This window comes from Dryobates pubescens, chromosome 4 (genome assembly GCF_014839835.1).
Source record: "Dryobates pubescens isolate bDryPub1 chromosome 4, bDryPub1.pri, whole genome shotgun sequence".
NCBI classification, from domain to species: Eukaryota; Metazoa; Chordata; class Aves; order Piciformes; family Picidae; genus Dryobates; species Dryobates pubescens.
Genome location: NC_071615.1, coordinates 9736400 through 9764387, shown reverse-complemented (window position 1 = coordinate 9764387; position 27988 = coordinate 9736400). Strand labels below are relative to the sequence as shown.

The following is a 27988-nucleotide window of genomic DNA, read 5'->3' as shown; positions in this document are numbered from 1 at the left end:
TGCTGGCAGCGCCCAGACACGCAGCTCTAGGGCCGGGCACCCAACTCCCCCATCCCCTGTCAATCAGGGCAGCTGCCCTGGCACACAGCGGAATAGATCCCGTGCTGTCGTGGCGGAGGTTGGGGGGCACTTCCAGCTGCCTCATCCCTGTGGTTTAGTGAGTAAGTAGTGTGAAGAATGGCCATGTCTAGGCACTATTGCAGAGAGCTGGCACTGAGGGGCACTAATAAGCTGCATCTGTTCCATTGCAGGGCTCAGGATGGACTTTCTGACACTCTTCTTGATTTACTTGGGGTTTCTTCTCACCACTGGTGCTCTACTTTGCATCTGCTCAGGAAGGAAGGAGAGTTTCCTCACAAGAGGTGTCAATGGTGCAAGCCAGGTAAGGAACTGAGCAGCCAGAGTGATGACCACACCTTGTTCTGGTGGTCTGACCTAGTTTCTTTTGCTAAAAATACTGCAGCTGTTATATTATTTTTTTTCTCCATAAAAGGTTGTAAGCTGTGGATAGAGTGATCATATAAAGGTTGGGAAAGACCTCTTAAGATCATCAGATCCAACCTTCTACCTGGCACCTCCATGACCACCATGTCCCAAAGTGCCACATCTGCTTGTTTGTTGAACACCTCCAGGCATAGTGACTCCAGCTCCTTCCTGGACATCCTGGTCCAATGCCTGACTAGACTTGCAGGAAAGAATTTTTTGCTAACATGCAATCTAAACTTCCCCTGGTGCAATTGAGGCCGTTTCCTCTTGTCCTGTTGTTAGTTGCTTGGGAGAAGAGGCCAACACCAGCCTCACTCCAACCTCCTTTCAGGGAGTTGTAGAGAGCAATCAGGTTTTCTGTCAGTTTCCTGTTCTTCAGGCTAAACAATCTCAGCTCTCTGGTACATTTCTTATTTCATCCTAATTTCACAACTGCTCATTGGGATTAGAAAGTGAAATCAGTTCCCTTTTGGCTGGTGAATTAGGCAGTAAAAAGCCCTTTGTGTCTCACAGCTCCTGTTTTTGGCTGTCCTAGGCTGGCTGTGGTCATTGCAGGGCAGTAGTAAGGGTGGAACCTCTCATGATGAGAGCCTCTCATGAGGGGAGATACAGACTGGAGATGAGGAAGAAATTCTTTTACAGTGAGGGTGGTGAGACACTGGTACTGGTTGCCCAGGGAGGTAGTTGAGGCTCCATCCCTGGGGCTATTCAAGGTGAGGCTGGACAAGGGGATCTAGGGGAGGATGTCCCTGCTGACTGCAGGAGGATTGGACTAGACCTTTGGAGGTCCCTTCCTGCCCAAACCATTCCATGATTCTGTAATTCATGTAAATTGGAATTTTCACTTGGCTGCAGGTTGCTTTTCTGCCTGGTTCTGTGTTTCCTGGTGCCTCTTTTTTAACAAGATTTGCCACTTGAGCTGCCGATTCGAGGAGCATCAGTTAAGAGGAAAATATTTAACATATTCTCAACTTTCCATATGCTTTTTGCCTTCTGGTCTTTCACATCAGAGGCAAGAAGCTCTCACTGCATATTTTCTTTCCATGTCAGCTAGAAATAGGCTCAGCTGCTCCAGTTCCTGGGCTGCTGATGGAGCAGCGTGTTGCTATAGAGATCTCTCTTCTCAACAGCAGTGACAGACAGTTCCACAGTCACAGACCAGCACAGACAGCTTTCTTCTTCATTGTGCCTAGCTGGGTTTGAAACTGCAGTTAGATAGATGTGGAGTTCATAGATTCATAGAATGTTTTGGGTTGGGAGGGACATTAAAGATCATCTAGTTCCCGTTCCCACTAGACAAAGTCGCTCAAGGCCGCATCCAACCTGGCATTAAACACCTCCAGGGAGGGAGCATCTGCAGCCTCCCTGGGCAACATGTTCCAGTGTCTAACCATCTTCAATGGAAAGGATTTCTTTCATTGGAAATTTTGACATCTGAATTATCAGACTGGCTGAGAGCTGTACTTGAAGCAGATGAATTTTGTTGGTTCTGGTGGGGTTTGTTTGATTTTTGGTTGGGTTGTGAGATTTTTTTCTTCCCCCCTTTCCTGTTGTATAGCAGGCTTTTATCCCTTCACTTATCTCCTCTTGCATCTGTCAGCTGTCCTGATGAAGCATATTGTAGCTCGGAAATGGCTCAGTTCTATCCCCTGCTTAACCAGTTACCCAGTCTGTAACCCACTATAAGCTCCTTAGAACTTTCACACATTAACCCAGATAGGTTTGTTTGTGCCTCTTGGGCTCCTGAGGATATAGAACCTCTCTCCCATTTGAAAACCCCAGCAACAGGCCTGCCTGAGCTCAGATGGCCTTGGAAACCAGCTTCCTCCCCACTGAGCTGGCAGCAGATGTATCACTGAGGGATGAGGTGACTCCTGTTTTGATCTTAATGCTCCACTAGGCAGAACTGATGAGCAGTTCAGCTAACACAGTGTTTTCATTTCCTTCAGATACTGTCATTCATAATCCCCACACAGCTCCAGAGAGTGACACAGAGAATGTGTCACAGGCTCTTCCACACAAGGTATTGCTTCTTTTGTTTAATGCTCTTGACATTTTTTTACAAGTGTTTCTGGCTACTCTGTGACCTCCTGCCACCAGGAAAGCTTTCAGTATTACCCTTAGATGTACTGGTTCCAGTTCTGGGCTCCCCAGCTCAAAGAGGAACAGGCCTTGGTGGTGAGGGTACAGCAAAATGCTGCAAAGATGCTGAGTGGACTGGAACCTCTCTCTTGTGAGGAAAGACTGAGGGGTTTGGGGCCATTGAATCTGGAAAAGAGAAGGTTGGGGGGGGGGAACCTCATCAATGCTGATCAATACTTCAAGGGTGGGAGTCAGGAGGATGGGACCAGGCTTTTTCAGTGGTGCCCAGTGACAGGACAAGGGGAAATGGGTACAAACTTGAACATAAGGAATTGCATCTAAACATGAGGAGGAACTTCTTTAATAGTGGTACAGCATTGGAACAGGCTGCCCAGAGAGGTGGTGGAGTCTCCATCTCATAGGCATTCCAAATCCACCTGGACATGTTCCTGTGTGACCTTCTCTAGGTGGCCCTACCTTAGCAGGGGGCTTGGATTGGATGATCTCCAGAGGTCCCTTCCACCCTCTACCATTTTGTAATTCTGTGATTTTCTCTTAATTAGGGGTGCTTGTAGAGGCTGACAGATTCCCTTTAAGGTTGGCCACACTGGTGTCTGCTGTTCCTTCCTCACTGTTGGGATTATGGTGCCTGAAATACTGGAACATATTGACACAAAGATAATGTGGCTCAGTAGCTCCCAGTAGAACAGATGTTGGTTGCACTGGTCAGAGACTACATCTATCAGAGACTCTCTGGCAGCTGCAGACTGAGTTTAGACAGAGCTGAAGACTCCCATCCTCTCCCTCAAATCCCCTTAGTCTGAGTCCAGCAGCTCAGACATCCAGGTGGATGAAGGGCAAGCTGCAGAGCTGCCAACCTGCAGCCTGCTGGGTTAAGGTGAATTTTGTAGTGTCCTGTGAACCCTGGGGCTTTAGAAGTAATTGAAAGACCTTTCCTCTAGGGACAGCAGCTCCCTAGAGCTGACAGACACTGAGGGACCTAACACCTACAGCTTGTGTGCTGCAGTTGTGTTGTTGGCTGCTGTGCCGATCCTCTCCTGTTGACACAGTCCAGGAGAGAGTGGTGACACTGTCAGATGTGCAGCCAGCAGCAGAGCAATTATCTGGTGAGCCTGATGTAGTTGTCTTTGCTAGTTTGTGCTGTGTGCTGGAGTCACTTTGATCCTCCACACACCCCCTTTGACTGTGTCACCTCATTCACATAATGGTTTGGGTTGGAAGAGACCTTTAGGATGATCAAGTCCATCCCCTCACCCAACACTGCCAGGTTACTGCTCAACCATGGCCCTCAGCACCACATCTCCACAGCTTTGAAACCCTTCCAGGGTCATGGCTTGTGCCACTGCTCTGGACATCTTAGGCCCACAGCAAAATTCTTCCAGCAGAATGATTTCTGGCCTATTGCTGTGGCAGATTTTGTCAGCACCAAAATAATGATTATGAGGCTTTGCTGATGGGAGGGGGGAAACAAACCAGACAATGGCAGTGGATGTACCTGGTGGATGTAGAGGAGTGTGTGTGGGGAGGAGGGCAGGAGAAGCCACAGGATGGAGGAAACACTATTAATATGCAATCCATGCTGGCCTGAAAACCTAGAAGATGTGTCTTTGGTGATAACCTCTGAGTGTACTTGACCTGTTAAGCAAGATGCTGTTAACTAGACCGTCCCCTTTCTGTTGCAGAAGCTGGCTCTTTGTGGCCCTGCACCTAGCCCTGCAGGCTGCTGTGTATGGGGAGTACACCTGGGAAGTGGCTGTTTACTGTTGGGAGCTGCAGTTCCCTCTCCTCATTCTGCTGGTGCCCTACCTGCTGCTTGTGGGCAACATGGCCTGCTTCATCCTCTGCTCCTGGGCTGATCCTGGTAAGCTGCTGATTGTGAGGGGGGCAAAAAAAGAGCTTAAAAGATGTTACAAACACCAGAAATTTGACTGGCTTTATTATTTCTTTAACAGGTATAATAACAAGATCAAATCACTCCTCACTGGTGAAGATCCATGCCTATGATGGGGTGTTGTATCAGAAAGGCATTGTGTGTCCTACATGCCACATGGAGAAGCCAGCCAGATCAAAACATTGCAGTAAGAACCTTCACTGCCTTGATAACTTCCTTGGGTCACAGCAACCCCATGAATTCCCCAGCCTAGAGTCACTGTGGCTGAAAACTGCCCAGTAGAGAAAGACCTGGGGGTGTTGGTCAACATCAGCTGAAGGTGAGCCAGGGTGTGCCAAGGTGGCCAACAGCAGCCTGGCCTGGATCAGCAATGGTGTGGCCAACAGGACCAGAGCAAGGATTGTCTCCTTGTACTGGGCACTGGTGAGGCTGCATCTCAAATCCCAGGTTCATTTTAGGGGCTCTCACTCACTGGGCTGGAGCAGGTCCAGAGAAGGGCAATGAAGCTGGTGAAGGGTCTGGAGAACAGGGCTGGTGAGAAGCAGCTGAGGCAACTGAGCTTGTTCATCCTGCAGAAAAGGAGGCTGAGGGGAGACCTTCCTGGCTCTCTACAACTCCCTGAAAGGAGGTTGGAGTGAGGTGGGGATTGGTCCCTTCTCAAAAGGGGCAAGTGACAGGGCAAGAGGAAACAGCTTCAAGTTGCCCTGGGGAGCTTTAGGTTGGACACTAAGAACCCTCTCAGTCAAGAAGTTTGTTCTAAAGCCTGGACCAAGCTGCCCACGGAGGTGGTTGAATCCCCATCCCTGGAGGTGTTTCAGAGCTGCAGAGATGTGGTGCTGAGGGCCATGGCTTAGCACCAGACTTCATGGAGTTGGGGAACAGTTGGCCTGGATGATCTGAAAGGCCTTTTCCAACCCAAAGGATTCTGCGATTCTTACGATTCTCTTGCAGAATTTGCTGTTACCTTCTAAAATAAAGCTGGGAGCTGCAGTCTCTGCCTTTCATGTGCTGTACTAGGCTGTGCTGTCAGAGGAACCAAAGCCTTTGAGCTGCAGTCTTGGGGAAGAAAAGAGGAAATGAGAAGCACATCTTTGGGTTTCATGGGGGGGGGGGGGGGGGGGGGGGGGGCGGTTATGCTATGCAATCAAAATCAAGTGTTTGATGAAATCATAAATCATTGCACTAAATGATGAGCAGAATTCTGAGTTTTTCAGATGAAAAGCTACCCTAAACTGTCAAATGGGTTTTTAAAAGAGAAATTAACTGAGCTGTGCTGTTGCTGACTGCTCCCTCAGGTGTCTGCAACGTCTGTGTGCATCGATTTGATCACCACTGTGTGTGGGTCAACAACTGCATTGGTGCCTCCAATGCCAAGTATTTCTTCCTCTACCTCCTGACCCTCACTGCCATGGCTGCAGCCATCACCACCATCTCAACAGCGTTGCTCATCCAAGTGGTGCTGCTCTCAAACGTGCTGCATGGGAGATACATTGATGAAGAAGGGCAAGAGCATGCTGTGGGGCTCCTCTTCCTCGTTCAGGTGAGTTTATGGTGTCTGGGGTATTTAGCTTAGAAAAAGGTTGATCTCAGTCTTGGCTTTCAGGAATCTTGTAGGTCCATCTGTCCTCCCAGGCAGGATGTGGACAGACCCCTGCTCTGGAAGGGGAGTTGGACTTGAAGATCTTCAGAGGTCCCTTCCAACCCCTAACATCCTATGATCCTATGACTGCAGGGTTTTGCCATCTTCCCACAGCTAATCTAGTTTGGAGAACTGAACTGCAGAGCACTGGAAACATCTGGGAGCTTCTCACATTTTTCTCCCCTATTTTTCTGATTTCTGTCTCCAGGATGCTTTGACTCAGTACATCTGGTTCACATTCCAGTGACCATCCAGTGTCCCTGCCCATGGCAAGAGGGTTGGAACTAGATGATCTTTAAGGCCCCTTCCAACCCAAACCATTCTATGATGTCCTGGACTAACATTTAGGAAACAACTGGCAATCCTTGAGATATCCTCATGGAGCTGGTAAAGCAGGACTCTACTACCCTGAAACTGGGATACTTCCATATTTTCTCTCACATACAAACAAAGGCTGACTTATAGAGTCTCTCTACCACTTGAGTCATTTCCATTTTAATGTTATAGAATCATTAAGGTTGGAAGAGACCTCCAAGTTGAGAGTCCAACCCTTAACCCAGCACTGCCAGGTCACCACTAAACAGTGGCCCTCAGCACCACTTTGAAAACTTGATTCCAGGGATGGGGACTCCACTCCTGCCCTGGGCAGCCTGGGCCAGGCCTTGACAACCTTTGTGGGGAAGAAAGTATTCCTCATGTCCAACTTAAACCTCCCCTGGGACAACTTGAGGCCATTTCCTTTTGTCCTGTTACTGGTTACCTGGCGGAAGAGACCAATCCCTACCTGGCTCCAACCTCCTTTCAGGGAGTTGTGGAGGAGCAAGTCCGCACATCCCTTCCTGTCACGTGGCAGCGAGGACATAAGCAGCAAGTGCTTTCTCTTTTCCTCATCCCAGGCAACAATTCTTACAGTCTTGGGCTCTTCTGAAGGGATCTTGGTAAAGGAGTCTTGGCTCATGTTTGAACAGCACTCTTACCAGTGTTGGAATTCACCTCAGAACAGAGCTGCTTCGACTGGATCACGTCAGCAAAACCTGAAGCTGCGCCAGATTGTAGCCTCATCGTTTGGCAGTTTGTTCTCAGCTGAGCTGCATTAATGGGCTTTTTTAATTAAAACAACAACAAAAGCCAACCAAGCAAAGCTCCAAACTGAAATACACCCTGAGATCAAGGGGTGTAGAAATTGCTTGGGAAGAAAAACGTGTCTGGAAGTCTGCCAGATTGAGTCAGGATGGACCATCCCTGAGATAGCTGAAGACAGCCCCTGTGCAGGTGGATGTTCATGTCAGCAGGGCATTGCACTGCTCACACAGCTCCATGAGATTTCGCCCCCCACTCCCCCCTAAATAATATGGAGAAACTTCTTCACTTTGAGGGTGGTGGAGCCCTGGAGCAAGCTGCCCAGAGAGGTTGTGGAGTCTCCCTGTCTGGAGATTCCAAACCCACCTGGACATTGTGATCCTGGGCAAGCTGCTGTGGGTGCTCCTGCTTTAGCTGGGGGGGTTGGACTGGATGATCTCTGCCACATGCTGGGATCTGAGGATTCTGTAATTTAATGCTCCAGCTCTTAGACTAAGTATTTTTATTCTTGTTATGGCCTTAAGTTGCACCAGGGGAAGTTTAGATTGAATATTAGAAAAAATTTCTGCAGCAAAAGGGTCATCAGGCACTGGCCCAGGCTGTCCAGGGCATTGGTGGAGTCCCCATCCCTAGAGGGGTTTAAAAGATGTTTGAATGAGGAGCCTAAGGACATGGTCCAGAGGAGGGCCAAGAACTGATGAGGGGGCTGGAGCACCTCTGCTTCAAGGACAGGCTGAGGGAGCTGGAGTTCTTCAGCCTGGAGAAGGCTCAAAGGGAGACCCAATAGCAGCCTTCCAGTACCTGAAGGGGGCTACTAGAAGGCTGCAGAGAGACTGTTTCCAAAGGCCTGCAGTGACAGGACAAAGGGCAATGGTTTGAAATGAGAGAAGAGCAGATTTAGATTGGATGTTAGGAAAAAGTTCTGCACCATAAGGGTGCTGGAATACTGCAACAGGTTGCCCAGGGAGGTAGTTGAGGCCCCATCCCTAGAGCTATCCAAAGTCAGGCAGGATAAGGCTCTGAGCAACCTGATCTGCTTTCCATATATGCTTGTAAATATATAGCTTTGCTCTTTGACTGGGTTAGCTGTGGTTTCTTACTCTGTGGAGGAGGGAGAGCTAAGCCCTCTCTCAACCTACCACATTGTCCCTGCTGCCTGCAGGGGAGGTTGGACTAGATAACCTTTGGAGCCCCCTTCCAACCCAAATCATTGCATGATTCTATGGTCTGAGTCACATACAAGGAGATGTTAGGTTCTGGTTGGACTCAGTGAGCTGAAGGTTTCTCCCAAGCAGGTGCTTCTGTGACTTCTGGGATTTTCTTTCTTTGCAGCACTTTTTCCAGACTTTTCCTAGGATTGTCTTCATGCTGGGATTTGTTCTTCTCCTCACCCTCGTGCTGGGAGCTTACTGCTGCTTCCATCTCTACTTGACCTTAACCAACCAAACATCCAATGAATGGTACAAATCCAGAAGAGATGGGGGTTGCTACTACCACCAAACCTTCCAGCCTCCACTGAGAGAAGCTGTTTACAAAAACATCTATTCTAAAGGAGCCTGGATGAATTTCAAGGAAATCTTTAACCCTCCTCCACTCCTGGAAGGAAAGAAGAAAATGTGAAAATATTTTTTTGCTATCTGCTTTTTTGAACTTTTTGTAAACTTCTTCACTTTCTGGTTACTAGGTTTTTGGGTTCTTTTTTAATACTGCACAACAGCTGCCACTGTGAAACAGGAAAACTGAGTTGAGGGGACAAGTGGTGTCCCTCAAGGGTCTGTTTTAGGACCACTGCTGTTCATTATCTTCATCAATGATAGAGACAGCGAGCTTGAAGCACCTGCAGCAAGTCTACAGCTGACACCAAGCTGAGTGGTGCAGTTAAGTCTGAAGGATGGGATGGCATCCAGAGGAATCTGGGCAGGCTGGAGGGGTGGGCTGAGGAGAATCTCATCAGGTTCAGCAAGGCAAAGGGCAAGCTCCTGCACCTAGGTCAGGGCCATCCTAGATACCAGTCCAGGCTGGGGGGTTGGGAGTTGAGAGCAGACCTGGGGGAGCTGGAGGGTGAGAAGCTGGACATGAGCCACCAATGGGCACTTGCAGCCCAGAAGGCAAACAGCAGACTGGGCTACATCAAAAGCAGTGTAGTGAGCAGATGGAGAGAGGGGATTCTGCCCCTCTGCTCTGGTGAGACCTCATCTGGAGTGCTGTGTCCAGCTGTGGAGCCCTCAACACGGGAAGGATGTGGACCTGATGGTGCAGAGGGCCAAAAAATGATGGCAGGGCTGGAGCACCTCTGCTATGAGGACAGGCTGAGGAAGCTGGGGGTGTTCAGCCTGGAGAAGGCTCCAGGGAGAGCTAATAGCAGCCTGCCAGTACCTGAAAGGGGTGATGTTGTCATCTTCTGAAGCATCTCTCAAGAAAACTCTCTGCCTTAACATCAGAAGATAAAAGTAAACCCAAAGCTATTAAGTGTTCTTCTAATATCCCTCTGAAGGCATCACTTGAAAGATTCCAGAGCATGGCTGTACTGCCCTGTGTGGGGTAAAAAACAGAGTGTTTGACTCACCCCAAATGAAGGTTTCTTGAGCAGTGTTCAGTTCTCCACCTCTTCTACTGTTCAAAGGCTAAGAGAGCAGAAACTAGAGAAGTATCATAGGAACTTTAAATAACTTTATTTGGAAAGATGCTTTTATTTACAGGCCAAATCTGTACAATCCCCAATTAAAAACCCACCTCTGGTTTCAAATAAAAAAGAACTGCTGTACACTATGGCTTTACCAAACGACTGGCTCCCAGAGCAGCCTGTCTGGCAGTGCAAGGGGCTAGGGGTGCCTTCTAGCAGAGACCAGCAGGTAAGGCTACTTGTCCAGGGGAGGGAAGAGACAGGAGGCCAAGACAAATGAAAAAGGAGGGGAGAAAAGCGAAAAGAGGAGCAGGGTGGGGGGACAGAAGGGAAAAGAAAGCGAGGGAAAGAAAGGGGAACAGTGCAGTACCATGCCTCAGGAGGACTGGAGCTGTGAGGTTAAAGGCCTGGAAGCTATGGAGTGGTGATGAGCGCACACCAGAGCTCCCTATGTTTGGTTCTCTTGGTTTCAGATGCAGATGATGAAGCTGTCTCTGAGGAGACTTTGCAGATTTGCTTCACTCTCTGAATCTTTGAAGCACCAGAAGGCTGCTGTCCTGTGATCAGAGGTAAATGCTTTGCAAACATCTGCCCTTCTTGGGGCAGCTGTATAAAATACTGTCAGGTAGGGGCTTAGGCACTCCCACCATGTAACCATGCAGAGTATTAACTCCTGCCATATCCATTTTAAGCAGAAAAGCCCTGAAGTTGTACCATCCCCACTCACCCTCAGAAGCCTCCTCTTCCTCCCTTCTCTGGGCAAACTCAGCACCGACCCAGCTCCCTGCTGAGTTTGCCTCGACTGTCAGGGACTCGCTGCACGCAGCTGCTGCTCACACAATCACAGTCTGCACCTCCACCTCCCCCTCCTGCGAGGCAATCAGTAACTCTCCTGCATGCTCCATGATTTCAATGTCCTCAGATGCCACCATTGTCACCGTGGCTTCTTCTGTCTCAATGCCACCCTCGGTGGTCAGCACCGCTCCTTCTCCGATGGCCGAGGCCAGCGTCATGGCCACCTGCTCCGTCAGGCTCTCGGGGGTGGCAATGGTGATGGTGTCTGCGGCGTCTGTGCTCACCTCCGAGTTCTCTGCCACGGTGACGTTCTGCACAATGATCTGGTGACCTGAGTTTGCTTGATTTACAATCTGCTGCACAACCTTCATAATGTGGCTGTCAACCTGCAGGAAGGGCAAGAGGCCAAGTTATTTCTCAGCGTGTTGTCCTCTAAGCACAGACATTTAGCACAGAGCTACAGAATCCTTTGGGTTGGAAAAGGCCTTTCAGATCCTCCAGTCCAACTGTTCCCTAACTCTGCCAAGTCTGGTGCAAAGCCATGGCCCTCAGCATCAAATCTCTGCAGCTTTGAAACACCTCCCTGGGCAGCTCGCTCCAGGGTTTGAGAACCCTCTCAGTCAAGAAGCTTGTTCTAGTGTCCATCCTAAGCCTCCCCTGGGGCAACTTGAGGCTGTTTCCTCTTACCCTGTCACTTGCCCCTTGGGAGAAGAAACCAACCCCCACCTCACCCCAACCTCCTTGCAGGGAGTTGTAGAGAGCCAGGAGGTCTCCCCTTAGCCTCCTTTTCTGCAGGCTGAACAAGCCCAGTTCCCTCAGCCGCTTCTCACCAGCCCTGTTCTCCAGACCCTTCACCAGGTTTGTTGCCCTTCTCTGGACCTGCTCCAGCCCCTCAATGTCCTTTTTGAAGTGAAAGCCCCTAAACTGAGCCCAGGATTCAAGGTATGGCTTCACCAGTACCAAATACTACCCTGGCCCTGTTGGCCACACTATTGCTGCTGTTGGCCTTCTTGGCCACCTGGGCACACCCTGGCTCATCCAGCTGCTGCTGACCAGCACACCCAGGTCTTTCTCTACTGGGCAGCTTTCCAGTGACATCATCACCACAAACAAGGAGTGGTGACCAGCAGCACAGTATAGGCAACACATACAAGTGTCCTCAGCCAGCAGCTGTGCTCCCATGCATGCCACCACACAAGTCACAAGCCACCATCCTGGAGGGGATCTGGGATTAACAGCACTCCAACCAACCCAGTATGACTAGCAGAATGGTTTTACGCAGACAGGTCAGCACTACAGAGGCAGGTAAGGGAATGATCTGAAGCTGGGTTATTTAACATGACTTTCAGTCACTGAAAGTGACTCATTTTATCTACAAGTCCCCAGAATAACAGTTTATGTGGAGGCTTTACCTCATGTCTTGTCCCTTCTATTATTTCAGTAGCTTCACTGGTCTCCATGTCTTCAGTAGCAGTCTGGAAAGACAAAGTAGGGTCCTTCACTTTATGGGTTATGACAAAAAAACCCAAACAACCAAAAAACAGCTTTTTCTCACCAAGACACAAAACACTAAGATGTTTTACAAAAGCCTTTCTATTCCCTCAGAAGTCTCTCTGAAATTCCCTCCAAATCCCATCATCAAGAGCTACTTCAATGCAGAGTGCTCACAAATAAGGAAGAAAAACTATGGCAGAACTAAAGGGAGTCAGAGACTGGTTTGGGTTGGAAGGGACCTGATCTTATCTAGTTCCAAGCCCCTGCCATGGGCAGGGCCACCTCCTACTAGACCAGGTTGCTCAAGGCCTCATTCAACCTGGCTGAACACCTCCAGGCTTGGAGCCTCCACAACTCCTCCAAGAATAAGGAATTCGCTCTCCCTTGCTCTTTTTCTTCTCCTTTGGGAAGGGAGAAGGTTTCACAGACTCTGTCACTCATTTAGTGACCAGCCCAACCTCCACTCATGACAGATTTCTTTGGTGCCCAATGTGGCCCAAAGTGGGGCTGATACTGCTTAGGGAGTTGGAATTCTGGCCTGGTCAGCTGAGAGAGGATCAGGTTGTTTCTTCTGAAAGCCTTCAAGCAGACCTATCACATCATGTCACTGCTGAGTACAGCATCACATTGAGTCTTCTGAGAGTGGGCTTGAGAGTTGGGTGCTGCTGTCTCACCTCCTGAATACCTTCTGGCATTGTTCCCTTGGCCTTTTATTTGTGGTTTATCCCTTTTGGGCAAAGGCTGCCACTTGGCTGTGGTGGTTCCCACTGCTCTGTGCTGGGCAGAGACTGAGCTGGGCACCCCATGCACCACACAGTGGATTTTGTTACTAATTACACCTTCCATTTCACCGTCAGCAATGCTGCTCTTGCTTTCCATGCCCAGATGATCCACTAAATCCTGAAGATTTGGGATATGGCTGGTATTGGAACAGCAGAGTATTAGCACTGGATTTCTTACTGAGTCTCCTGAATGGAGGGTGTCAGGTTAGACACTGGGGCAGGTATAGTTGCTGTGCAACCACCTCAATTCCTCTGGTGTGTACACCACAGCTACGCAGACCCCCTGAGCCCCTCTGACACACACCACAGCTACGCAGACCCCCTGGACTCCAACACTGAGCGGTGCTGATACTCTGACTCCCCTCACCCTGGGAGACCTGCACAAGAGATTCAGCTTTTAGGAATAAAATGGCAAGGCTGTCCCAGTCCAGACAGAAGAGGGTATCACAAACCTGTTCTGCACTGCAGGTGGGGATACTGATCCTTCTTGGGGCTGTAGCAGAAAGCACCGGCATCCCTTTTGGGAGGGGACAGTGGTTACAAGTGAGCATCTGACATTTAGTAGCCAGCCCAGCCCTATCCCATGACAATCCATACTCCTAGGGTCATGAAGGCAGAAGTAGCATTGGCTAGGTCCTACTCTATTTTCTCCTTGATGAGAAACATGCCCAAGTGGAGATTTTGCTGCCAGAACCCTGTACTGAGTTCAGCACAAGGAATGTCTGCCCCACTCCTTACCTCAATGATGTATTCCTGAGTGTCTGCTACCACAGAGGAGAACTCCACCAACACAGTGTGAGGATCTTCAGAAATGACAGTTGCAGCCAAGTTGTCAGCTGACTGACTTTCCTCAGACACTATCACTTCTTCCACATCTTTCAAAGCAAAGAGGCAGCCACCTGGATTCCAAAACCACCACAAAAAGATTATTTTCCATAACCACCTCTAATATAGGAGTACCTGCAAAAAACCCCCATGCTGTACAAACAGGACCCCTTTAAGGGGATGCTGCTGACAAGCCACCAGCAGTCAGATGAGAGCCATCCCACCGAGACAGGCCAAGTGCTCATCCCAGAATGGTAGGGGTTGGAAGGGGCCTCTAGAGATCGAGTCTAAACTCCAGCCAAAGCAGGATCATGTAGGGCAAGTCACACAGGAACGCATCCAGAGGGGTCTTGAAAGTCTCCTGAGAAGAAGACCCCACAACCACTCTGGGCAGCCGGCTCCAGGGCTCTGGCACCCTCACACCTAGGATTCAATCTGTGCCCTTCCCCAGTGCCCAGTTGTAGAAGCTCACTCTGCCAAGCGGTGCCAGCTCACCTTTGGTTTTCAGGTGCCTGTTGAGGGTGCCGTGCTCCGCGAAGCCACGGCCGCACTTGTAGCACTTGAAGGGCTTCTCGCCCGTGTGCCGCCGGATGTGGCGCACCAGGGAGCCCTTCTCGTGGAAGGCGCGGCTGCAGTACTGGCAGACGTAGGGCTTGTGCTCCAGGTGGGTACGGAAATGGACATCCTGGGCGTTCTGTGCAGAGAGAGAGCCCAGCAGAGGGCAGCTCAAGGCAATGACAAACTAAAGCAAGGTGGATTTTAGGTTAGAGCACTGAGTTTGGTTGGAGAACACCTTTAAGATCATGGAGTCCAACCCTTAACCCAGCACTGCCAGGTCACCACTAAACCATGACCCTCAGCACCACATCTCCAGGGCTTTGAAACCCCTCCAGGAATGGAGACTCCACCACTGCCCTAGGAAGCCTGGGCCAGGCCTTGACCATCCTCAGGTGGAAGAAATTGTTCCTCGTGTCCAACCTAAACCTTCCCTGGTACAACTTGAGGCCATTTCCTCTTGTCCTATTGCTTGTTCCTTGGGAGAAGACACCAACCCCCACCTGGCACAAACCTCCTTTCAGGGAGTCGTAGAGTGCCACAAGGTCTCCCCTCAGCATCTCAAAGACTTGCTTTTAGCCTCCTGGCTTGTACCAGCAATAGAGTAGCTAGCAGGACCAAAGCAGGGATTGTTCCCCTGTACACAACACTGGTGGGGCCACCCTTGAATCCTGGGGTCAGTTTTGGGGCTCTCACTCCAAAAAGGACATTGAGGGGCTGAAGCAGGTCCAGAGAACAGCTGGTGAAGAATCTGGAGAACAGGTCTGGTGAGGAGCAGCTGAGGGAATTGGGGTTGTTCAGCCCAGAAGAAAGGAGGCAGAGAGGAGACCTCATTGCTCTCTCCAACTCCCTGAAAGGAGGTTGGTGCCAGGTGGAGGCTGGTCTGCTCTCTCCATGAGCAACAGAACAAGAGGAAATGGCCTTGAGGTGCACTAGGGCAGGTTTAGGTTGGACATTAGAAGAAACCTCTTGACTGAAAGGGTTCTCAAACACTGGGACAGGCTGCCCAGGGAGGTGGCTGAATCCCCATCCCCGAAGAGGTTTGAAAGTGCTGAGGGCCAGGATTTAACACCAGACTTGGCAGAGTTAAGAGAATGGTTGGACTGGATGATCTTTTCCAACTGAAATGATTCTATTAATACACTTTTTCCAGACATCAAGGAACAGTTTCTTCCCAAACATGAAGGGTTTTGCAAGACTGTCCCTCTCTTGCCCACTGAAAGAAAAGCTCCTTCTGGAGCTCTGGATCATCAGAGAGGCAGGTGAGTGCTCCTATTTGCTCTTTCAGGAGCAAAACCTCCTAACTTCTCCCAAAGGACAACCTGAAGGGCAGGGAGCTGTGAAAGGGGGGCACACCTTTGTCTTGTACCGCTTGCCACAGGTGGGGCAGGAGTAGGGCCTCTCGTCGGAATGCACCCGGCGGTGCCCCTTCACGTGGGCAATGGTCTTGTAGAGCTTGCCGCACTCTCCGCAGCGGAAGCGCCGCTCGTTCACGTGCACCTCCTGATGCCTCTTCAGCAGATAGCCCTTGGTGAACTCTTTGCCACATTCCTCGCACTTAAAAGGTTTGTAATCTAGACAGGGACACAGGGAGAACACATGGATGATACAGGACAAGCAGCAGGAGCAAGCATCTAGGGACAAAATTCTATCATCTGCAGAATTCTTACAGAGAAATGATGCCAGAGAAGGGGGAAATCATTTTTCAACTGCACCTTCAGGCTTTCTCTCGTTCTGTGAATCATAGAATCACAGAATGATTTGGGTTGGAAGGGACCTTAAAGATCATCTAGTTCTAACCCCTCTGCCATGGGCAGGGACAGCCCCCACTAGACCTAGACCAGGTTGCTCAAGGTCCCATCCAAACTGGCCTTCAACACCTTCAGAGAGAGGGCATCCACAATCTCCCTGGGCAACCTGTTCTAGTGTCCCACCACCCTCACTGTAAAGAATTTCTTCCTAATCTCCAGCCTAAATCTCCCCTCTTCCATCTTAAAGCCATTGCCCCTCATCCTATCACTACAAGCCTTTGAATAAAGCCCCTCCCCAGCTTCCTTGTAGGCCCCTTCATGTCATGGAAGGCAGCTTTCAGGTCCCCCCAGAGCCTTCTCTGCTCCAGGCTGAGCATCCCCAACTCTCACAGCCTGTCTGGGTAAGGGAAGTGTCCAGCCCTCCTGATCATCTTTATGGCCTCCTCTGGATCTGCTTTTAAGAGAATTCTGCTCAAATGTTATTCTTTGGCAGCAGTTCCAGCTTACCACCCTGTTCTGCCTTTCTAAGCTTTTTACTGCCCTCCTCACCAAACTGCTTTCAAGGATGCACTGCTGGCCCTGAAACATGGAAAGTTTGGTAGTTTTATTAGTATTTCTTTTATCCTCTATTCTAGAGTTCAACCAAAACAAACTGTTTCATATTAGTCTGTTAAGCATCAACAGATTTTGCACATCTACTGGCCATGTAAAGGCAAGGTATCTGAAACTTAAGGTGTCTGCAAGACCTGGCACATTGCAGACAACAGTGTAAGCAGCAGAGCTTTACCTAAATGACCTCTGATGTGTGTTTCAAGGGAAGCAGCTTCACTGAAGGCTTCATTACACTGAGGACAAACATAACTTTTGTACCCATTTGTTCTTTCCACGTTGGTCTGTTGGGAAGAAAATGGAGCAACATAACTATTTCTTGTACTGGTGTGTGCACCCGTTAAGTACTGCCACCCTGCTAACTCCTCCAGCTTTGCCAAGGAAGAGGCCTGTTATGAACAGAAGAGAGCAGACGTGTGCTAACACCATGCTTAGAGCACACATGAAAAGACAGCATGAAAATTTGACCCAAAGACCCAGACATGGGCAGAGATGTGCTGAAGAGACACAGGGCGCTGAGGCATAACCTGTCCTCAGCCCAGCACAGGCAGGATGAAAACCTTTCTCCCATGGGGAATCACAGAATATATCTGGTTGGAGAAGACCTCAAGATCATCCAAGTCCAACCCTCAAATCAGCACTGAAGGGTCACCACTAAACCATGTCCCTATGTGCCAGGTGCAGACATAGCTTGAACACCCCCAGGGATGATGACTCCACCACTGCCCCAGGCAGACCATTCCAATGCAAACATACAGACTCTGCTTGCTCTACGTCAACACACTGCTGCTCCCCACATGGCTCCTCTTCTGCTTCCACCACTTCATTTTGTAGTTCTTCTGCAGCAGCCACAGCAGGCTCGGGGGGCTTCTGCATCTCCTCCACAGCAACTCTCTCGATGACAATGCCTGAATTCCTCATGGCCTGCCTCAGCAGGTTCTCACTGTTCGCTTCTCCCTCGCAGGGCAGCTCCTCAGGATGTGGCTGCTGAAGGAAGGAACAAGCCAATTCATTAGTACAGCAAATAACATTTTACAGCCACATTGCCACAGGAGTCCCTCTTTCTAAGGGATCTAACAGAATGAGAATCCCACCACTGCCACTAAACCACATCCCTCAGTACTGCATCTACACATCTTCTAAACACCTCCAGGGATGGTGACGCCACCACCTCCCTGGGCAGCCTGTTCCAGTGCCAGTACTGTGACAGTTTATAAGATCGCCAAGGGGATGATCTTGGACTGAGGAGGAAAAAAAGGTGAATCTGTATTCTGAAAACATATAGCCCAAGGAGCATGCAGACCTTAGCAGAGCCTCGGATCAGGCCAGTGCTGGTTGACAGATGTGCAACACCGGAGAAAGAGGTGGGAGGTGTGCAGCTGTGTGTAAATCCCAAGTAGCAATGGCTTTGCAAGAAGTTAACTTTCTTTTTTGGATATCAGGAAAAATTTCTTCCCAGCAAGGGTTCTCAGGCACTGGAACAGGTTGCCCAGGGAGGAGGTGAAGTCATCATCCCTGGAGGTGTTTAAAAGATGCATGGATGTGGTGCTCAGGGACATGGTCTGACGTGGTTTAGTGGTGGCAGCTTAGCAGCAGTGGTGGGATTGTGAGCTCTGGGTGAGTGGTTGGACTTGATGATCTCAAAGGTCTCTGCCAACCTCAGTAGTTCTGTAATTCTATGAGAAGCCTCTGCTCTTAACCAGGGTATGGCCAATAGAAGCACCTTCTGTAGCATTCGGTGTATGGTGGTGAACTCTACCCTACCCCATGTGCTATACACACACTGCCAAGCCAAGCCACAGCCAGGCCAGAGCAGAGTCCACCTTCTATGTTCTCAGATGAAAAAGAAGTTCATGAAGCATTTACTTTGTATATATACAGATTTCATCTCAGCACCTAAGAACATTTTGTCTGTGAGGTGAAGAAATGGCACTTGGGGACATGATTTAATGGCCATGAGAGTCTTCAATTGAAGGTTGGACTTGATGATCATAGAGGTCTTTTCCAACCCAAACAATTCAATGATTCTGTGAAATACCTCAAACTATTTCTTTGCATAAAGTACACAGGGAATTTAAGAGAAATTACACTCACATCTTGGCCCAGGGACTTTGCATCCACAACAGGAAGCTCCTGCATTTGGACGTGGACCTCATGGAGCACATTGCCTTTTGCATCTGTCATGAGGTGAATGACGGGCGAGGTCTCGATGGATTCACTGCCTATGGATGTGACAGTCTCTGTGTTGGAGCTACAGGATCCTTCAAGAGAAGCAGCACAAGGAGTCACCCAGTGTACTGCCACCCCTCAGCAATGTGCTGTGTCCTGAGTACCTGGTGCCTGCTAAAGCCATGTTTGTAGCAGATCCTCAGGCACTCCTCACAGCCAACACGTGGCCACGTGCACTTGAGGTTAATAACTTAGCTTTGTAACAACAGCAATGCCTGCAGCTCAGAAGGCAAATGGCAGCCTGGGCTGCATCAAAAGCAACATAACCAGCAGATGGAGAGGTGATTCTGCCCCCCTGCTCCACTCTGGGGAGACCTCACCTGGAGTACTGCATCCAGCTCTGGAGCCCTCAACACAGGAAGGGCATGGACCTGAGGGAGCAGGTCCAGAGGAGGGCCACAAAAATGACCAGGGGCATGGAGCATCTCTGCTACAAAGACAGGCTGAGGGAGCTGGGGTTATTCAGCCTGGAGAAGAAAAGGCTCCAGGGAGATCTTAGCAGCCTTCCAGTACCTGAAGGGGGCTACTAGAAGGCTGCAGAGAGACTGTTTCCAAAGGCCTGCAGTGACAGGACAGAGGGCAATGGTTTGAAATGAGAGAAGAGCAGATTTAGATTGGATGTTAGGAACAAGTTCTGCACCATGAGGGTGCTGGAACACTGCAACAGGTTGCCCAGGGAGGTAGTTGAGGCCCCATCCCTAGAGCTATCCAAAGTCAGGCTGGACAAGGCTCTGAGCAACCTGATCTAGTGGAGGTTGTCCCTGCTGCCTGCAGGGGGGTCGGAATAGATGACCTTCGGAGGTCCCTTCCAACCCAGACCATACTATGATTTCCTTTCTCCTACATAACAAACTGAATACCACAGAGATATTTCCTTTCACAAGTGAGAAGGAATTTAAAGCTCAAGTGCCAGGGGCACGTTTGCTTTTCTCAGGCACGAGGCAGGAAGCCAGAGTATCACTAACCTGTTGGCAGATCACCTTTATTGACCACGATCTCTTTGTTCACGTTCAGGCGGATTTTTTCAGTGCAAGGTGTCAGAGATTTCAGGTGTCGAGTCAAAGCTCCTGATTCCCGGAAGCTTTTCCCACATTTGTTGCATTTATAAGGTCTTTCATCTGGAAATGATGAGAGTGGACACAACAGTATTAAACTAACCATAGCCAGCATGCAAGAGGCTGCCAGAAGAACACTTTCAGCCTTCTGCAGCCAGCAGACTGTGTTTAGACCACACCTTGTGTGGCCTCCCAGGGAGCTCCACGCTCTCAGCTCAGAGGAAGGTGGAAAGCAGCAATGCATCCCATGGAAGGTGAGCTGGATTACAGGATGGTTTGTGTTGGAAGGGACCTTAAAGATCATCTAGGTCCAACCTCCCTCTCTGCCATGGGCAAAGACACCTCCTAGACCAGGTTGCTCAAGCAGCTTCAACAGCTTCTCTGGAAAAGTTGTTCCAGTGCACAACCCTCAGGGGGGAAAATTTCACAGAGTCACAGAATGTTAGGGGTCAGAAGGGACTGCTAGAGACCATCCAGTCCAACCTCCCTGCCAGAGCAGGATCACCTAGAGTAGGTCACACAGGAACACACCCAGCTGGGTTTTGAATGTCTTCAGAGAAGACTCTACAACCTCTCTGGGTAGCCTGTTCCATTTCCTCCTAAATGTCCAATCTTAATCCAGCTTCTTCCCATTTGAAGCCGCTCTCCTTTACCCTGTCACTCCATGCCTTTGTCAAAAGTCCCTCTCCAGCTCTCCTGTAGCCCCCTTGAAATCCTGGAAGGCTGCTCTAAGGTCTCCCTGGAGCCTTCTCTTCTCCAGGCTGAACAACCCCAACTCCAGCACTGAGGAGCTCTTGTTTTGGAGCACTGTCTTACCCGTGTGACACCGATGGTGTCGAATCAGAGAGCCTTTTGTCCTGAAGGATGTCCCACAGAGTTTACACTCATAGTCCTTTCTGCTGCTGTGCGTGATCATGTGAGCTTTAAGGATGCTGGCCTGGGGAAAGAACTCCATCTTAAAAGATGTGCCGCGCAGTTAAAGGGTTTGCATTTCAACTGTGAAGAACATCAGCACTCCCTCTGACAGCAGAGCTGTGCTTTTCAAAGCAAAGCCCATCATTATCAAATCTGGAGATGTCTTTGTCAACAGACAGCACAAACAACTCACTAACCCGGACGCGGCAGCGGCGACACTCACCGTTTTAAACGTCTTCCGGCACAGCTCACACACGTATCTCCCTTCTTTGTTAATCAGCAGCTTAACCTTGATCAGCTCTGTGGAAACATCCTGCTCCTGCTCCCCTGGGTGGCCTTGCTCTTCAGCCACTTCTCCATCAATGTGGCCATTTGGGTTTTCAAAAACATGGTCTCCTGCAACGATGACTTCTTTGATGTGCCCACTGCCTGGGGAGAGGACAGCAAGATTCATAGATTCATAGCACGGTCTGGGTTAGAAGAGAACTTAAAGATCACCTAGTTCCAACCTCCCTGCCACGAGCAGAGACACCTTCCACTAGACCAGGCTGTTCAAGGCCTCAAGAGGGTGATACTCTTTACAAAAGACAGCTTTAGACCAATTTACTGTTTCAGTATTTCATGTGGTAGGAAGAAGCAGCTATTTTAAATGTGGAACACAGGTCTCTGCAACATCATGACTGCAGCATAAACATTAAAATGGACATTTGTGGAACAGAGTTTAAGCTCTAATTTGTACTAATGTGGAGAAAATTGCAGAGCTGGCCTAGGGACACCTCCCATCTCGGAGGTAACACTCAGCCCCAGAGCTCAGTAGCAGCAAAGTCTCATGCATCCAACTCCAACACACAACAGAGGGAAGCCTGGCTGAATGACCCAGCTCCTGCCTCGGTGGGGGGATGAAGGCAAGCACCTCAGAGCTCACCTACTATAGCAGATGCGTTGCTGATTTCCTCTGCTATTGAAGATGCTTCAACAACTATATGAGCAACAGTTATCGACTCCTCGACAGAAGGAACCACCTGCTGTAACAGATGACATTTGAGCAGAGAGGTTTTATTACCTTGACAAACATTGCACTCTGTTCTCTCCCCTCCAACCCAACAGACCGTTGCATCCTAATTATTTTCAGTCACGGCTTGAGGAGAAGCCTGCTGTCACCTTTTGTACTTCTTGCTTGAGGAGCCCTGCTGATGCAGCAGCCAGAGCCTCTGGAGCTCGCTGGCAGACCTTCTGCAATTTGTGTTGCACAAATTCTTCCAAGGAGGTGAACTCTGCCTGGCAGCGGCCGCACTTGTGCACGTCATCTTCGTCTGCGAGTGAAACATGAAGAAAATTCGGCACCTCTTAACGAGCTGCTTTACACACAAAACTTATGTTCTGTGTGTCCCATATGCCCCGACTCCTGGAGAGAGGGGACCCGGGGGTGCCGAGGAGTAGTTTTGCTCCCTTAACGGGGCGGTTTCTGGAGCGGTTTCCCCGGCTTGGCCAGGCCCCGGGACTCCGCTCTGGCCATCCGGACGAGGAACGGGGCACAGCGACAAACAGACACCCCGATGCCAGCCGCCTCCCGATGCCTGCTGACATCGGCACAGCCAGGACCTTCCCCGCGCCGAGCGCCGGTTCCGCCGGGACAAGCCCTCTCCGGCGTCCCCCAGGCCCCGCTTGCCCTGTCGCGGCTGCACCACCCGCCCCACGCCTGGTACCTTCCTCGCTGAAGGGCGCCGGGAGGCTGAGGAAGGCGGTGGGGCCGGCGGGAGGCGCGGAAGAGCCGGAACGCTCAGCCGCCGCCTCCTCCCGCTGCTCGGCCGCAGCTGCCGTAAGCCCCGCCGGCCCCGCGCTCGTTGCCATCGCGGCCTCCATGTCGCAACGAGCCGCACCGCCAAGATGGCGGCTTTACGGCCGTGTCGTCATAACAACGGGCCGAGTGCCACGGGAAGGGCCGCCGCGGGATTCGGCGGCGAACAGAACCGAGCACGGCCCGGGTGCCGGCGCGCAGGGTTAATGCCCGGTCCCACGCACCCCTCCCAGTGACCTCTGACCCCGGTGCCCAGGCGGACTGGAGCTTAGCGAGTTACCTAACGAGCCCCCGGGGCCGCTGGATGGCCCAATGGGTCGCGAAACGCCTGGGGTGACCGCGCTCTTCTGGCCAATAGCAGCGCAGAGAGGGCGAGACTACGAGGAGGATGACCAATAAGAGCGCAGCGAGCCAGCCGGCCTCTATGGCGACGTGCAGAAGGAAGGGAGAGGAGGACAGGCGGGGAGCTGGGCGGGGTAAGCAGGGCAGCCGCCATCCAATGGGAACGTGGGAAGGGTGTGGCGCGACCAATGGGGACAGCCGAGGGGCGGGCACACTGCTGAGGCGCGGTGATGGCGGCTATGGCTGGTGTTGGATCGCAGCGGTGCCGGCGGTTGGAGGCTGAGACAGCTCGGGCCGTGCTGGCAGCCGCCGACACGCTGCTCTTCGACTGCGATGGCGTCCTGTGGCGGGGTGAGGTGGCGGTGGACGGCGCGGCGGCGGCGCTGGGTCGACTGGCGGCGGCGGGCAAGCGGCTCTGCTACGTGACCAACAACAGCAGCCGGACCCGCGTGGCCTACACCGAGAAGCTGCGGCGGTTGGGCTTCCCGCCCGCCGAGACCCGCCACATCTTCGGCTCGGCCTACTGTGCTGCCCGCTACCTCCGCCAGGCCCTGCCGCCGGGCGCCGCCGCCTACGTGCTGGGCAGCCCCGCTCTCGCCGCCGAGCTGGAGGCCGTCGGTATCCGGCACCTTGGGCCCGGCCCCGCCGCCCTGCCCGGCCCCGCTCCCGCCGACTGGGCCCAGGCGCCCCTGGACCCCGCAGTGCGCGCCGTCCTCGTCGGTTTCGACGAGCACTTCAGCTACGCCAAGCTGTGCCAGGCCCTGCGCTACCTCCTGCGCGGCGGCTCCGACTGCCTCCTCGTCGGTACCAACCGCGACCACCGCCTGCCGCTTGAAGGCGGCACCGCCATCCCCGGTGCGTGGGGCGCGGGGGGCAGGGAACCGGGAGGCTGCCGGGGGCTTCGCTTGCAGCCCGGTGGGAATAAGGAGGTGGCCGCCCTTGGCGAGGACCCCTGGGTCTGGTGCTTCATTAGTCTTGCATCTTTGTGTAGCATTCTGGAGCTTTGCCTTTTTACTGCATCCCCTAAAGCAGGGAGAACCCCTGTTAATCCTTTACTCGGGGAATAGTGATTACTTTTTTATCTCTGTATAAGGCAATATCCCAGGTTTTATGCACTATCTCTTGAGACTAACCCACTCTTTTTCCCTGTCCTTTTGTAAAACTGAGGGGTTGTCTTCCCAGAGCGCTGTGTGTATGTTGGGTGTTGGAGGAGCTCAGTCTGAGCTCTCCATCTCACAGAACAGAGCCTCAGGCACAGAATCTTGTAAAAATGAAGTGTTATAATAGACTGGTCCAGCAGCAGGGTCAGGTTGAGCTGGGTGCCTCCAGAGAGGGATCCCAAACACCCAGAGGGATCTTTTACAGCCTGTGTGGTCAACCTTCTTGTGACCTTCACATGCCCTTTGGTCCAGTGATAGTTGTGGCCTGAGACTCCAACACCTTCCAATTCCTTACTAAATTCATTTGCTGTCTCTGGGCTGTTATCTTGTCTAGCTGCAGATGCTGATGACGTTTGTAGCCTTGAAGCCACCTTATCTTCTGATTTAGGCTGGTTATGGAGGCTCTGTTTTGAGTTGTGTTTGGGAAATCCTGGTGGAAACTTAGAGGTGGTGGCCTTGGGCTTTGGCAAATCCAGCTCCTCCTGCTGGCAGCAAAGCCAAGCAAACAGCAACTACAGCATGCAACATGATTTGTTCTATTTAAAGCTTATTTAAGATCAACCACTAATCTGTTAATGCCAGGAGTCTCCTGCAGTCCCTAATGGAGGCATTGGAACAGGCTGCCCACGGGGGTGGTGGACTCACCATCCCTGGAGGTGTTCAAGAAGATGTAGATGTGCTTCAGGATGTAGTTCAGTGGTCATGCTGGTTGGGTTATGATCTGAAAGGCTTTCTTCAACATGAAGGATTCTGTGATTCTCTTTCCTCCCCAGGCACTGGCTGCCTGGTGAAGGCGGTGGAGACGGCAGCCCAGCGCGAGGCCTTCATCGTGGGGAAGCCCAACCGCTACATGTTCGACTGCGTGGTCAGCGAGTTCAACATCGACCCTGCCCGCACCATCATGGTGGGAGATCGACTGGACACAGACATCCTGATGGGCAATAGTTGTGGCCTCACTACCCTGCTGACCCTCACTGGCGTCACCACGCTGGAGGAAGTGAAAGGCCACCAGGAGAGCGACTGTCCTACCAGGCAGAGCCTGGTGCCCCATTACTACGTCGACAGCATAGCTGACCTTCTCCCAGCTCTGGGGGATTAGGACAGCAAAATGTTTGCAGCCTCTGCACCAGTAGGCTGAGGAGGGTCCCTAAGAATCACCTTGTGACAGTAACATACTCATAAGATACTACCTGGAGTTAGCAACCCTTAGCTTTTTAACCTTCCTGTCCTTGCAATGTGCTTCTGTTTACACCTTGGTCTTTAAATGCACTTTGATCAAAGAGGGCATTACGGTGTCACCCAGCTTGGGGCCTTCTTTTTAAATGATAACAACACATTTATCCAAGTGTTTGTGATGTCACCTTGTCCTCTAGACTGAGCTGAGGAAAATTGAGCTGGGTGATCCAAGGAAAAAGAACCCAACACCTTGTGGTGTGTCCTTGCCCCAACAAGCTGCAGCTCAGTCTGGTTTATTCAGGGAAATGACTGTTGGAGTGTGTAGTAATGCAGTGGCTGTGCTTGCAGACATGGTGGCTGGCAGAGTTAGTGTTTGGCCTTAGATTGATTTGTTTTTTTCTGGACAGGTCCTATGTAGCAGTAGATCCACTGTGAGCATGACCTCAGGGCACAGAAAATGAAATTTCACCTCCTTTATTTAATCCTTGAAAATTGCACTTGAGATGCAGGTCAGGATGATGCCACTCAAAATACAAGCAGTGTCTGCTGTGTGTTGTGGTTGTCCAAGTGTTGGATGTACATCCCAGAATCCCAGGATGCTGGGGGCTGGCAGGGACCTCTGAGGATCATCTAATCCAGGCGGATGGTCGCCCACAGCAGCTTGCCCAGGATCACAATGTCCAGGTGGATTTGGAATCTCTCCAGAGAAGGAGACTCCACAACCTTTCTGGGCAGCCTGCTTCAGGGCTCCAGCACCTTCAATGCCTAGAAATTTTTCCTTCTGTACATACAGAGCTACCCTGATCCTGAACATAGATCAGAATATATATAAATTATAAATTTAAATAGAATATATGATAATATATTTTGTTTCCCAGAAGGGAGGATGAAAGGAATGGACTTCAGCACTCACAGTAGGTTTCATTTTCAGCTCTTGCATTTGGCAATGCAGAAAGTCTGTAACCACCTAGGACTGTCGCTCACTGCTGCTGCTTCCCAGAAGTAAGTAACCAGATGGATCAGTACTGAGTTAGCTCTTCCCTCAGCATCACAGCAACTGCTTGGCTTTGCAGAGCCTGGATTAGTGCCCAGTCCAGGGGGTGGATGTAGGACAGCTGTAGTGCAGCTTTCCACTCAATCTCATGGGAATACTGGCAGGGTGTGACAGTGGCATGTGCTTCCTTTAAATACTTGAGGATAAGATCTTCCATGTGTGCCTGGCCTGGGGCCTGGCACTGGCTGTTTGTCCAGCAGGCAGCAGTTGCTCCCTCAGGTGATGATTTTGCTTCTTGGGTGTGTCTGGGCGATGCGCAGCACAGACCATGGGGGAGATTTTTGTGCTGGCTCAATCACAGGGCACAGCTGAAAGCTTTTGCTTGACAGAATTTGGTGAATATGCAACCATATTTGTTCCCTAGATCCCACTCTCAACAGTTAAACACTAGCCTGCCTTCCTCTTCCTGAGCTTCCTGAAGAGCTCTGACAGTGCTGATGCCATTTCCTTCCACATGGACACTTAAAGCTGGACTTTGCCACCTTTTATGTGCAGCAATAACCTTGTGGTTCATGTCAGCTCTTGGTGTTAGCCCACAGTATTTGTTGCTGTCATCAAGGGCTGTTGGTTTGGAACTCAGCTGTGTGAAGAGTGTAGATAATCTCTTCCCTGCTCCTGTCTGGAAGGCTGTGACTAAAATCACAGAAATTCTTACAAAGTGGAACTTGGGGTAACGTGGAAATGGACCTCATGGGTCTAAAGCAGGTAGGGGCTGACTTAATGTTGTAATCTTTGATCCAGTTCCTGTGTTTGGTTCTTGCAATGTGTCAAATAAAGCAGAAGACACCAAACGAGGTGTCCAGTCCTGTTCCAGCACCTCTTGTCCCTGCCAAGTCCTGCCCCTGCATGAGGGGGCTGTCACCCTGGTCCATATCTGAAATGTGCTGGTGAAGGTGTCAATCATGCTTCAAATCTCTGTATCCACTTCCAAACGGTTTCTCAACCTCTACTTGAATTAACATTAAACTTAGAAACCTGTTTTGCCCTGGCTTGCTCTTTTGTAGTCCTTTCTCTAAGCCTTGCTGCTGCTGCCCTGGCTGGAAATTCCAGGAGTTAGGGATGCTGTCTGTGTTTCATCAGCTTTATCCTCACAGTCAGGATCAGGGGAAGGAATCCAAGCCCCTGGAGTATATTCCTTGGATTTGGGCACACAGGGCTTTGTGGGGCTGTTGGCTTAGGGTTGGGATTAGCTTCTCTGAGAATAGCATTGAGCAGGTTGTGAAAAATCACAAAAAGAGAGGTTTGCTTTGTTCCTGTGCCTTAGATGAGGTAGGGCTTAAATTCCTGCCCATGAGGTGTGGCTGTTGAAATGCCTGTGGGGACAACACCCCATCTGCATGTCCCAGCTTGCCTTCTGAGTGTCCTCTGCTAAGCTCTGCTGCATCAGAAGCTGTGCTGGGGGGAGCACTGCCTAGTCTGTGACCTCTGTTCACAGAAGCAGAAGGGATGGTTTGGCTGTGGTGAGACAGCGCTGTTCTCATTGGAGCTGCAGCACAGAGTAAAGAGTTCAATCAGTTAGCTTTGATGGTTGGCTGACTCAGGCTGGTGTTTGTCCAGGATTTGAGCTAGAAGAAATGGGGATTGTCTTATGCTGGAGCAGTCCAAAGAAGGGCAATGAAGCTGGTG

The 27988-nt window shown here is 50.8% G+C and overlaps 3 protein-coding genes across 4 annotated transcripts; 2 read left to right on the top strand and 1 right to left on the bottom strand.

Moving 5' to 3' along the window:
• Positions 1-258: 258 nt before the first annotated feature.
• ZDHHC4 (zinc finger DHHC-type palmitoyltransferase 4) lies at positions 259-8819 on the top strand. The gene is made up of 6 exons (XM_009900564.2): positions 259-382; positions 2436-2509; positions 4272-4450; positions 4542-4667; positions 5776-6020; positions 8532-8819. Exons 1-6 carry the CDS (start codon positions 260-262, stop codon positions 8817-8819), a joined length of 1035 nt encoding a protein of 344 aa, XP_009898866.2. The 5' UTR covers position 259.
• A 764-nt stretch (positions 8820-9583) lies between these two features.
• On the bottom strand, positions 9584-22866 carry E4F1 (E4F transcription factor 1). 2 transcript variants are annotated; one of them, XM_054180465.1, is made up of 14 exons: positions 22539-22866; positions 21994-22145; positions 21758-21857; positions 21056-21261; positions 20734-20854; positions 19828-19980; positions 18728-18894; positions 17390-17620; positions 16812-16917; positions 15630-15847; positions 14214-14412; positions 13632-13792; positions 12030-12092; positions 9584-11003 (listed from the first exon to the last, which is right to left on the bottom strand). In XM_054180465.1, the coding sequence occupies exons 1-14, from the start codon at positions 22693-22695 to the stop codon at positions 10656-10658; spliced, it is 2382 nt and encodes a 793-aa protein (XP_054036440.1). In that variant the 5' UTR covers positions 22696-22866; the 3' UTR covers positions 9584-10655. The 2 variants fall into 2 exon arrangements, with proteins under 2 accessions (XP_054036440.1, XP_054036441.1); XM_054180466.1 differs by having other exon boundaries at positions 21758-21854.
• A 298-nt stretch (positions 22867-23164) lies between these two features.
• Positions 23165-27345, top strand: PGP (phosphoglycolate phosphatase). Its single transcript, XM_054180464.1, has 2 exons — positions 23165-23827; positions 24906-27345. The coding sequence occupies exons 1-2, from the start codon at positions 23203-23205 to the stop codon at positions 25229-25231; spliced, it is 951 nt and encodes a 316-aa protein (XP_054036439.1). The 5' UTR covers positions 23165-23202; the 3' UTR covers positions 25232-27345.
• The last annotated feature ends 643 nt before the right edge of the window (positions 27346-27988 follow it).

Excerpts from the sequence above, each read along its gene's own strand:
- ZDHHC4 (XM_009900564.2), top strand. The coding sequence starts at position 260 with ATGGACTTTCTGACACTCTTCTTGATTTACTTGGGGTTTCTTCTCACC. Across the intron at positions 2,510-4,271 it reads CACAGGCTCTTCCACACAAG|AAGCTGGCTCTTTGTGGCCC; the intron begins GTATTGCTTCTT and ends TTTCTGTTGCAG. Across the intron at positions 4,451-4,541 it reads CTGCTCCTGGGCTGATCCTG|GTATAATAACAAGATCAAAT; the intron begins GTAAGCTGCTGA and ends TTTCTTTAACAG.
- E4F1 (XM_054180465.1), bottom strand. The coding sequence starts at position 22,695 with ATGGAGGCCGCGATGGCAACGAGCGCGGGGCCGGCGGGGCTTACGGCA. Across the intron at positions 22,146-22,538 it reads GGCGCCCTTCAGCGAGGAAG|ACGAAGATGACGTGCACAAG; the intron begins GTACCAGGCGTG and ends TTTCACTCGCAG. Across the intron at positions 16,918-17,389 it reads ACGTAGAGCAAGCAGAGTCT|ACCAACGTGGAAAGAACAAA; the intron begins GTATGTTTGCAT and ends TCTTCCCAACAG.
- PGP (XM_054180464.1), top strand. The coding sequence starts at position 23,203 with ATGGCGGCTATGGCTGGTGTTGGATCGCAGCGGTGCCGGCGGTTGGAG. Across the intron at positions 23,828-24,905 it reads AGGCGGCACCGCCATCCCCG|GCACTGGCTGCCTGGTGAAG; the intron begins GTGCGTGGGGCG and ends TTTCCTCCCCAG.